We start from the raw sequence: 11,855 nt of genomic DNA on the forward strand, positions 1-11,855 counted from the left end.
CCCCCCCCTCCACGCGCAGCCAGCTGGGTGACCTTGGGTCAGTCACAAGCTCTCTCAGAGCTGTTCTCTCCAGAGCAGTCCTCGAAAGAGCTCTCTCAGCCCCACCTACCTCACAGGGTATCTGTTGTGGGGAGAGGAAGGGAAGGAGATTGTAAGCCGTTCTGAGACTCCGAGTGAAGGACGGGATACAAATCCAACTCTTCTACTTCTCTTTACAAACGACACCTCTTGCAGATGATGGTCTTTTAAGCCCAACAGCTGCAATACCACCACCCCCCGAACTGATAGAATCCACTCGAAGCATCCGCCAAAGCAGGCCCTAGCTGACAAAAGCTTACAACGCCTGCTTTAGAGGTGACACACGATTCTGCCTTCTTTTTTTTTAAACCAAAAAAGCTCATCTGACAAAAGTCTCTGCCCAAGGGGCACCCACCTAAGCACAGGAGAGCCAGCGCTCCACCTCTCCCCGCCTCACCTGTTGCAGTAGTACACCGCGTTGGATGGGTTCAGTTCGATGGCTTTCCCATAGTAGGAGATGGCGCTTTCGAAGTTCTCCGCCTTCATTTGCTCGTTTCCTAAAAATAACAACCACTGTGTGCTGTCAAGTCGCCTCCATCTCGTGGCGACCCCAGGACCACGGGATTTGCGAGGCAAGAGTCGATCAGAGGTTGCTTGCCATTGCCCTCTGCTGCGTAGCAACCCCGGACTTCCTTGGTGGTCTCCCTCCCAAGTACTAACCCTGGCCGGCCCCGGTTAGCTTCCCAAGCTGTGACGAGATCAAGCTAAACCGGGTTATTCAGGCTGCTCTCATTTCTAATGGAGAAAGAAATATCCTCGCCCTGACCTGGATAGCCCAGGCAAGCCCGATCTCATCAGATCTCGGAAGCTAAGCAGGGTCGACTCTGGCAAGGACTGGGATGGGAGACCTCCTTGGAATACCGGCAGTCGGGAGGACAGGGGCAGGCTGTATTCAGCCACCTCTCCGAAGTCCCTCCAGGTCCCCAGGTGGGATCATCACAAGAGGTCGCCATGACTTCCAGGTGCACACACAGCACATACACAGACACACATATGGGAAAAAGAAAAAAAGAAGGAAATATCCTCTATAGAACTTATAGAGGTTTCAAATCCACCAGGGGGACTCCTAGATACTGTGGGGGGGGGTTTTCCCCTCCCTCCCTGGCCGATACACTTTCCTCATAGGTGCCACGTTCTGCCTGCAGCTGACTCAAGTTTAGTTTATTGTCTTAGCCATTGGCCATAACAACACAAAATAAATCAAAGCACAACCAACAGTATATATCAGTAACTTACAGTAAGTCCTAGACCCAGTCTTATCTTTTTCGCCGCCAGTGCAAACAAAGCCATTCTGCTAGTAACATGTGCATCAATATCAGAGAGCAAGAAAACGGTCAAATCCTGCTCTGAAATTCCATTATACAGAGGTACAATAGGATAAATAAACCTTTGCCTAAGTGATTCATGCCATGAACATCTCAGAATGTAATGCACGACATCATCCACTTCACCCATACCACAGAGGATATCCTCGCCATGACCTGGACGGCCCAGGCAAGCCCGATTTCGTCAGATCTCGGAAGCTAAGCAGGGTCGACTCTGGCAAGGACTGGGATGGGAGACCTCCTTGGAATACCAGCAGTCGGGAGGACAGGGGCAGGCTTTATTCAGCCACCTCTCCGAATACCCTCCAGGCCCCCAGTAGGGATCACCACAAGAGGTCGCCATGACTTCCAGGTGCACACATAGCACATACACAGACACACATTTGGAAAAAAGAAAAAAAGAAGGAAATATCCTCTATAGAACTTATAGAGGTTTCAAATCCACCAGGGGGACTCCTAGATACTGGAGGGGTGGTGGTGGTTTCCCCCTCCCTCCCTGGCCGGTACACTTTCCTCATAGGTGCCACTTTCTGCCTGCGGCTGACTCAAACTGCACTCGCCAGCAAGGCCAAGAGATTCCGCTGTTCAAATAAGATTGGCTCTCGGTCCCCTCAGGAGGAGAACCAACGGAGACAACACACAGGGTGTGAGACAACCCCCCCGGTGACACTACAGGATCAGTAACCTGCCTGAGTACCCCCCGGGAGAAGAGACAGAGGCTCAGCAGAACTGGGGGCTTGGCGGAGGGGAGGGGCATGAGGCCTACCTTCTGTTTTCAGCCTCTCTGCTTCAGCTGCGTCTTCTTCGGAGGGAGTGACCGGCTCAGAATTTGTTCTGCTCGGCTGGGGCTCCTGAAGGAACCGAGAGGGAGAAAGAGGCAAAGAGGCCCGCTTGGAACAAACTGATAAGAGAGTCCCGAAGGTCCGGCAATCTAGCAAGCATTGGGGAGGATTTTTTTTCACAGGTTCGGCAGGCGTAACCAACGGGCTCCCCCCACCCCCGTTATCTGCTGAACTAGGCCCGCAGCTGAAGCGCGTACAGTCTGAGAGCCTCGCATACAGATGACTATGGGGCCACAAAGGGAGACCAGAGGCCCAGCTGAGAGTATGTGGCTGCTATACCCTCCAACAGGCAAGGACAGAGCTGTTCAGCCAGGCCAGAGGGGATGCTTCAAGACCCAGGACCACCGGAGGCCCTGCTGAGAATCCAAGCCTCTGCTTCTGCCGCCCATCCCTAGCAGCTTTCCCTTTCCTCTAAATCCGTGCAGCTGTCTACAGACCTAACCCCGCAGCCTCCTGGTTCCCACCCCAATCAACTTGTCCGGGGGGAGCAGGGTCCATAGAAAAACTGCTTGCTCCCACTGCCTCTGTCCATTTGCCCCCTGTCCCTAATCTGGACCTTGAATCCAGAGACTGCACATGGGAGCTTTCACACATTTTGAATAATGCCCTTTCAATCCACTTGGCCACTGTTTGCAAGTGGATTGTGCCACTTCACACAGTAAAATCCAGTTGCAAAGTAGATGGAAAAGTGCATTTTTAAGCGTTATGTAAAAACACTCACAATTTCACTGAAGTTTTTCTCTCTTCCCCATGCTGGTCCTAGACGCCTACCCCGTCCCAGCCACACCTACAGAAACCCACCTTTGCTGCTGCAGCGTCAAAGATTTCAGGAAGGGTCTGAGAAATGGCCAAGCCTCTATCCTCCATGGACACCCCAAAGGCTGTCTCTAGGCACTGGATGGCAACTAGAGAAAAAGGATTCAAGGAGGAGCGGTTAATCTTTCTTGCCTCAGAAGATGCCAAGCCAAAAGTAGCATCTGCCTTCCTGGAACAACCCCCCTCTCCTCCTCCAGGCAGGCCCATTTTCACAGTGGAATGAGGAGAAGATAAAGCTCTGCCCCCCTGCTCTAAGAAAGGCTGAGGCTATCGCAGCTTCTTGATTTAGGAGATCGTCAGCTTAACATCGATACTGGGTAAGTTGGTGGAATCCATTAGTAAAGATAAAATTAGTAGGCACGTTGATGAACAAAAGCTACTGAGGAAGAATCAGCATGGATTCTGTAAGGGAAGACCTTGTCTCACTAACCTTTTAGAGTTCTTTGAGGGAGTGAACAAGCATGTGGACAAGGGTGATCCAACAGATGTTGTTTACCTAGACTTCCAGAAAGCTTTTGATAAACTTCCTCATCCAAGGCTCCCAGGTAAACTCAGCAGTCATGGGATAAGAGGACAAGTCCCCTTGTGGATTAAAAACTGGTTAATTAACAGGAAACAGAGAATATAAATGGGCAGATTTCACAGTGGAAGGTGGTAAGCAGTGGGGTACTGCAGGGCTTGATACTGGGTCTGGTGCTTTTTAACTTGTTCATTAATTATTGGAGTTGGGAGTAAGCAGTGAAGTGGCTAAGTCTGCAGGTGACGCTAAGTTGTTCAGGGCGGTGAAAACCAGGGAGGACTGTGAGATGCTCCAGAGAGATCTATCGAGGCTGGATAAGTGGGCATCAACATGGCAAATGAGGTTCAGCGTAGGCAACTGCAAAGTAACGCACATTGCAGCCAAAAATCCCAACTATATATACATGTTGATGGGGTCCTAACTTGCGCTAACTGATCAGGAGAGAGATCTTGAAGTCATGGTAGATAACTCACTGAAACTGTTGACTCAATGTGCAAGAGCAATAAAAAAGGCCAATGCTATGCTGGGGAATCAGCCAGTATCATAATGCCTCTGTATAAATCTATGCTGTGGCCTCATTTGGAATACTGTGTAAGCTGCAGTCATCGCAACTCCAAAAAAAGATGTTATAGCATCGGAAAAAGTACAGGAAAGGGCAGCTAAAATGATAACAACACCTTCCCTATGAAGAAAGGTTAAAGAGGTTAGGGCTCTTTAGCTTGGAGAAACGACAACGGAGAGGTGATACGATAGAGGTTTACAAAATTATGCATGGGATAGAGAAGGTAGAGAAAGAGGTACTTTTCTCCCTTTCTCACAATGCAAGAACTCGTGGGCACTCAATGAAATTGATGAGCTGTCGGGTTAGAACAGATAAAAGCAAGTACTTCTTCGCCATACCTTCAGGACCGCCTCTTCCCACATGAGCCCCGTAGAGCACTGAGATCTATAAATCAACACCTTTTGGTAGTCTCCAGCCCCAGGGATGTCTGACTTGCCTCGACTAGAAGACAACAGTACTGACCCCTATCGGGTGGATTGAGCCCCTGTATGAGTTCAGCTCCTGTATGAGATCAGTAAATCCTGCAGGGCCTGTAAGATGGAACTCTTCCGCCGGGCTTTTGGCTGAGGCAGTGGAGTCCCCCTCCCCCCTTCTGGTTGGCCTCCCATCAGTATCCTGGATTCGAACAGCCACCTGGGAACCCACACTTCTGTTCCATCTTAACTGCTGAGACATTTGATTAGATTTTGCACAGTATTTTATGACTTTTATACTATTTTAATTTGTTGTTTCAGAGTGGTTTTGTTACTGTAAACTGTATTAATATTGATGGAACCTGCCCTGAGCCTGCTTGCATGGAGAGTGGAATACAAGTCCAATAAAATAATATTAAAATTAATAAAATAAAGAGTAATTAATACATAGAATTCAATGCCACAGAAAGTGGTGGCAGATATACACACAGATAGCTTCAAGAGGGGATTAGATAAACATATGGAGCAGAGGTCCATCGGTGGCTATTAGCCACAAGGTATAGATGGAACACCATGTCTAGGGCAGTGGTGCTCTGTATTCTTGGTCCTTGGGGGGCCAGTGGGAGGGCTTCTGGACTTCTGGCCCCACTGGTGGACCTCCCAATGACACCTGGGTTTTGGCCACTGTGTGACCCAGAGTGTTGGACTGGATGGGCCATTGGCCTGATCCAACATGGCTTCTCTTCCAACAGGGCTGGAATCCTTCCCCCCCAGATGAGAATCTGGAAGATCCAAGTTCAGACCTCCATTCTGTTCTGAAGCTTGTTGGGTGACCTTGGGCCAGTATGCAGAATGCAACCTGATGCAGTGCACATGCGTACACACACGTTACAGTCACCTACCTTCCAAGCTCTCTTGAGCATCAGGGGAAAGGCCCCCGTTCTGCAACTGATCCTGGAGGAACTGGATGATGGAGAAGGCGAGGCGTTTCTTGTCTGCCATTCTGTCGCTCTGGGTGAACCTTTGCTGCTACTTCCTTCCATTCAGAACAGAAGCAGAGAGGGGAGCAAAATATAAGTCTTGTGAGCTGTGAAATGAAAGGCAGCCTGGAAGATGGAGCCAGGAGTACACATCGAAGTGGCAGAGGTAAGTGAAGAGCAATGTTTCGAACTAAGCAACTACCTCTGCCCAGTGGTTCAAGTTTTTCACTTTCTGGTGCCCCCAAGCCTGGAGCCAGCAGGGCAATGTCTAAATAGAGAGATGCTGGAAATTCTTGCTGGGCGGATACCCCGCCTTTCTTCTGGGAGTTCTCACGTCATTCCTCCCCCACACTGCCAGACCCAAGCACTGACCATGCCCAGAAATGCTTTCCACTAAACGAAGGTGCCACAACAAGGGTGCCCCCATCACACATCGTCAAGCCATACAACAAACATGTGCAGTATTGTCCTGCAAGGAATCCTTCTCTTTTCAGTCCAAAAGCCCACAGCATAGTTTTCTCATCACTATCTGAGATTCCTTTGCACATGCTCAAGGGCACTCTAATTTTGCACGAAATAATTTCCAGGGATAAAGCCACTGATTGGGGGAAGAGACAGGCTGAAGACGTCTGCCCGTGCAGCTGCAAGTTTGCTCAGGCACTGTTGCATCCAAGGGCAACCATCACATCCAACCCCCGCTGCAACAAATGACCCTCTGTGTAAAATCTCCGCCTTCTCCTGCCATGTTATCAAGGCCAAAGTGTGGCAGAATCAACTACAGCAATGACAGCCTCCCCCTCCCATAAAAGCTCCAACCATCCCAGTAATAACAACTGCAAAGTATTTCCAGGATTGTTTTTCTCTCTGCAGCTGCAGTGTTACAGGCATAGCCAATGGGGTACATTACAGACCCAAACCCCTAATTTCAAATTTACTTTGGTGAGAACAGGGATACAATTTGGGGCTGAAGAGCAACCCCCCCAAAAAACACAGAAGCACATGGGGAAGGGCCACGGTTCAGTGGTAGAGCATCTGCTCGACATTCAGAAGGTCCCAAATTCAATCTCAGCATCTCCAGTTAAAGGATCTGGCAGTGTGACGTGAAAGACCTCAGCCTGAGACCCTGGAGAGCTGCTGCTAGGCTGAGTAGACAAAACTGATTTTGATGGACCAAGGGTCTAATTCAGTATAAGGCAGTTTCATGTGTTCAGACATAATTAAGGAGATGCCGTGAAAGTCAGGCTTTCTCACCAGCTGTCAGTCAAACTTAGAAAACTACTCCTGTCAGAGCATCCAACCAATTTTCTCTACTGCAGGGCCAACACAGGAGAGAGGCACAAGATTTAAGCCTCATAGAGGCAGGGAACATGCGTCTCAGCTATAACCACATCTGACTGCAGCTGTGTATGAGATTAAATAAAAACCCTCCACCCAGATTAGCAGGTCAGACAGAAGAAGTCTACCTAGCTTTCTCTCTAATTTTCTGGGTGCAGGCAATTTTTAAAATGTTTATTTACTTATTTAAAACACCTCTATGCTGCTTTTCCACTCAGCTCAAGGTCCTCCAGGTGGTGAACATTTCAAGCATTAAAACAGTATTTAAAACACAAATATGTGTAGAATATTTTAAATAATTAAATGAAAGCTATAAATGCATAGGCACACAACCTGGAAGGAGGGTTAATAAGAGTTAATGAGGAAACACCCAACAAAACTTCACCTGCTGGCAGAAAATGATAGAGGGAGACAAACGAATCTCCCTGAAAAGGGAGTTTCAAAGTTTGGGTGCCACAACTGAGAAGGCCCCGTCTCAGATTGCTGCCCATCTAAATTTAGAAAAAGAGAAGAACAGATTGGATTTATATCCCACCCTTCACTCAGAGTGGCTTACAAACTCCTTTCCATTCCCACAACAGATACCCTGTGAGGTACGTGGGGCTGAGAGAGCTCTTTCAAGAACTGCTCTTTCAAAAACAGCTCTAACAGAACTATGGCTTGCCCAAGGTCATCCAGCAGCTGCAAGTGGAGGAGTGGGGAATCAAACCCGGTTCTCCCAGATTAGAGTCCGTGCATTTAACCACTACACCAAACTGGCACCCAACATTGGGTCTCCAAAGCTGACCAGAGTGGATGGGCAGGTTTTATATGGGAGAAGGCTGTCCTTATGCTGGCCCTAAGCCATATAGTGCTTTAAATACCAGCTTGAACTGGGCCTGGAAGTAAATTGGGACTGGACTGGCCCACTCCAGTCAACATTCTGGCCACAGGCTTCTGACAGAAACTATTAGCATATATCACATGAAGCTGCCTTACACTGAATCAGACCCTTGATCACACAAAGTCAGTACTGTCTACTCAGACTGGCAGCAGCTCTTCAGGGTCTCAGGTTGAGGTCTTTCACATCACCTCCTACATCAGTGGTGGCGAACCTATGGCACGGGTGCCAGAGGTGGCCCTCAGAGCCCTCTCTGTGGGCACGCGTGCCTTCCCAGCCAGGCCCAGACCATCATTAATGTGTCGAATTCTCTGCCAAATAATTTTAAGTAAATGAAAGCATTTGGGATTGCTTTCCTTACTTTGTTTGGATCATCTTAAGTTAATGTATGAGTTGTTTTTTCTAAAGTAAAACCTCAGTATTCGGGTTAAATCACCATGTTGGCACTTTGCAATAAATAAGTGGGTTTTCGGTCGCAGTTTGGGCACTCAGTCTCTAAAAGGTTCGCCATCACTGCCCTACATGGTCCTTTTAACTGGAGACGCCAGGGATTGAACCTGGGACCTTCTACATGCCAAGCGGATGCCCTACCACTGAGCTATGGCTCCTCCCTAAAGGGTGTTAAGCCTAAAGGGTTCTAGCCTAGCCGTTCCCTGATTTGCTAGTGTCTAACACACAGGGTATTTATTCATTGTTAATGGCAGAGAACTTATTCAGAAGAGCCCCTTCGTATGGTCTCAAACAGCCCAGCTTAATCACAGATTAAAACCTTTAGCAAGAATGAGGCCTTTAAAAGGTTCCTTAACACTCTACAGTTGCAACCCTAAATGCCTTAAATCCTGATTTCTCTTAGGCCTATTTAGGGTGTGGCAGACTTAAAAACAGGGATAATGATAAAGGAAAGTCCAGACTTTGGTGAGGCGTGAACTCCGAAAGCAAGTGAGGGGTTACAGAGTTACGGCATCTGAAATAGCAGACATTCTTCTAACGTCACGGGGTGGGATGGGAATAAGAGATGACTCAATCCCTCCAATCCCTGGCTGAAATTAAGCAAGTGTCATTACAGGCATTCACGTGACCCTGCTCAGTCTTCTTTCAATTGTAAACTCTCGGGGACAGAGACTCTTTTTTACTAACAGCAGAACACCCTCGCCCTCACCAGCATCTGTGCCAAACATGAACCGTTCCCGTGGCTTACACAAAAATTGCCCAATTTTCTGAGGCAAAAAGAGGCAGGAGTGTAGGGGTGTGTCACACCCACAACCCTGCCACTCAGCAAAAAAAATAAAATAAAATGTCCCAAGTCCCAGGCATAGTAGGACCTGCATAAATTGAATGAAATGTAATCGTTTTCAGTATCCCACCATATATATACTAGGACTAGGGGAAGCAGTAAAAGTGGGATTTACATGGATTCTTGGGGTCTTTAGCTGTGATGTGATGGTGGGGTTTTTTTGTGGAGGGAGCTTCCAGATGAAGGTGCACCTAGCTTACTACTGGACCCAACTTTTGTCTAGGCACAAGTAATACACATACTAGGTTACGACATTACATGCCCGTTACAAGTGCGGCAGATAGTGTCAGATAATGTCGACTCTGTGGTGGCTGCAAGCTGGGCAACCCCCAGTTGCTTCCCAGCACAAAGTCTGTGCCGTTATGAGAAGGAAATGCTCAGGGCCCCCAAAGTCACCCCAGTCTTGGAGGAGGCACCCCACCCTGGACAAAAAGGGTCTTTGTTCAACAGGCAAAACACACATACACCCCTCCATAGAAATACAGCCACAAAGAAAATCTGAACCCGTCAAGACTGCTGTCTTTGGCCCAGGAGAAGCCCTTTCTTTAAGCAAAAGGGAGCGCTCCCTCCAACAAGCAAATCCTTCCAACCGGGAAAAAGCAGGCATACATCAGGTACAGCTTCCCTCCACCTTAGGAAGGCCTCCCCGCGGGGGGAAGGCTGCATCTCTTGGACTTCTGTTCTGTTATGGAGCAGTCTCTCCCCACCCACGCTCTTTTAGGGGAAAGGGGGAGAGGGAGCCTCTGTGGAGGAGGAAACCCCCTACCCACCCACCCAGGACAACCCATTGTGGCTTGTAGGGAGAGACGCACCCCCTTGCTCTCTTTCAGGATGCCTGGAGAGAGAAGACAGGCAAGCAGACATCCCACAGCTACAGCCCCCTATGAAAGGATGCATGGAGTGGGTTCCTCGCTGGTATTCAGAAGTTACTTCCCTTCCCTCCCTCAAGAAACAGGGGGGGGGACTCCAGAGGACCCCTCTAAGCAAAAACGCCCTTAAGCAAAAAGCAACCCATGATGCCTGGAGGAAGGGGCAGCCCAGACACCTTTTTCTTCTCCCCCCCCTTCCGTACCTCCTTTCTTCCCTCCCCCCCCTTCCCCATTCACTCACCAGCCCTCAGTCGCCCCCCAGCAGCGAAGCGGCCACCGAGCCCAACTACGCATGCACCTTCTAAGGGCCCCTTGTCTTGTTCTTCTTTCTGCCCAACTGCGCAGGCGTCGCGAGGGGGCGACATTGCGCCTGCGCGTAGAGCCCCGTTCCAGTCAGAGGCGGACAAGTTCCTTGTTTCTTTCTTCCGCCAACCCCCTTCTCCTGAATCACGCCAAAGGTCCCGAGTAGGCGCATGCGCACAGAGGCCGACTAGCCCTAAGAGCGCGAGGGCGCCTGCGTAAACCTGGCGATAGGTGAGTTGCTGATGCGTCCTTCTCACTGTTGTACGCTCCGAATCCCGCCCAACTAAGGGCGGAAACGGGCAAAAGGAGCGACGCATTGTGGCGAAGAAGAATGCCTGCGAAAACACCTCTGACACCCGCTCACATGGCGATCGCGCCAAAGGGAAGCTTCATAGGCCTGCGAAGGAACTTCCGGTTCTTTAATGTAGAGTGTACTTTTCTCCATTTGCGGGGCGGGAGCAAGAGGCGGGAGCTCAGTTATCTCTAACATGAGTTTATAATGCAGCACTAGGAATAGGAGCATGAGTAGAGTGCGTATTTATTACAAGGTCTTTCCTCCAGGAGACACCCCTGGTTCTCCTCCTTCTCCGTTTTTAACCTCACAACATTCTTGCGAGGTAGGTTAAACCGACAAAGAGAGCGATTGGCTTACGTTTAACCATTGAGCTTCAGTCCTAATCTAACGACTACACTTTTCAGATTAGAAACGGATGATTGGGGGGGGGGGGATATGATATAGATTTATAAAATTTGATGGGGAAAGTTTTCTCCCTCTCCCGGATTACTAGAACTCGAACTTTAGCCACTGCCGTTAGAGGGTAATATATTAAGGAGCGACGAAAGAAAACTCTTCTTCACATAACATGTAATTTACAGCACTCATTGCCACAAGACGTGGCAATGGCTACTAGCTTAGATGGCTTTAAAAATCAGGAAAACGCATGGAGGTCTAGTGCTCATGATGGCAGAAAGAAGCTTCCATGTTCAGTGGCAGTGTACCTTTTTTCACCAGGTGCTTGAGAGCTAGCAGCAGGAAGTGTCTTTCTTATTAAAGAGCTGTGGAGATCAGAACATGGTGTGTAGGTGTGTGAATGGGCTGTATCTTTTATTATTATCATTATCATTATTATTATTATTATTATTATTATTATTTATTTCATTTATAGCCCTTTTCTCACTAAGACTCAAGGCAGATTACATAAATTTGTCAGAAAGTGTAAAACATACAATAAACAATGCAATAGGACTAGAACTGCAGAACTGGGAGAACAATGCAAACCAAAAAAAAGCCCCTTGTCTAAGGTTTGTCATACTATAATCCAGAAAGGTAGAAGAGAATGCAGAAAAAGCGAGGAGAAACATACAATAAACATTTCAATATTCCTTTCCATGGCCTCCCTCTCTGACACACAACATCTGAAATACTGGTGCACTGAGATGGACTTTCATTGCAAAAGAGGTCTGTGGAACTCCCTGCCTCAGGAAGCCTTGGTGGCCTGCTGGTTTAGTTTCAGAGAACCTCTGAACCTGCTGGCAGGTGTCCATTGCTGATCTGCTGTCTTTAAGAGTGCCTTATTCTATGCATTGCAATTACATTTCCCTCCGCTTAGAAGGGCAAGCCATAAATGGCTTCATATA

The 11,855-nt window shown here is 48.4% G+C and overlaps 1 protein-coding gene across 3 annotated transcripts in view; it reads right to left on the reverse strand.

Annotated features, from left to right (window-relative positions):
- Positions 1–10,237, reverse strand: part of SGTA (small glutamine-rich tetratricopeptide repeat (TPR)-containing, alpha) — a 25,030-nt gene extending 14,793 nt beyond the window's left edge. The window contains exons 1-5 of one of the 3 annotated variants that reach the window (XM_015405494.1): positions 10,156–10,237; positions 5,459–5,592; positions 3,047–3,150; positions 2,170–2,254; positions 476–575 (exon numbers count right to left, since the gene is read on the reverse strand). In XM_015405494.1, the coding sequence (XP_015260980.1) occupies positions 476–575; positions 2,170–2,254; positions 3,047–3,150; positions 5,459–5,558 (389 nt within the window). In that variant the 5' untranslated portion in view covers positions 5,559–5,592; positions 10,156–10,237. Of the gene's footprint in view, positions 1–475; positions 576–2,169; positions 2,255–3,046; positions 3,151–5,458; positions 5,607–10,155 lie in introns of those variants that run through there. The other 2 variants (XM_015405495.1, XM_015405496.1) reach the window with 2 other exon arrangements.
- Between the last annotated feature and the right edge of the window lie 1,618 nt (positions 10,238–11,855).

The sequence above is a fragment of the Gekko japonicus genome, unplaced genomic scaffold (genome assembly GCF_001447785.1).
Source record: "Gekko japonicus isolate JY-2015 unplaced genomic scaffold, Gekko_japonicus_V1.1 scaffold2312, whole genome shotgun sequence".
NCBI lineage: Eukaryota > Metazoa > Chordata > Lepidosauria > Squamata > Gekkonidae > Gekko > Gekko japonicus.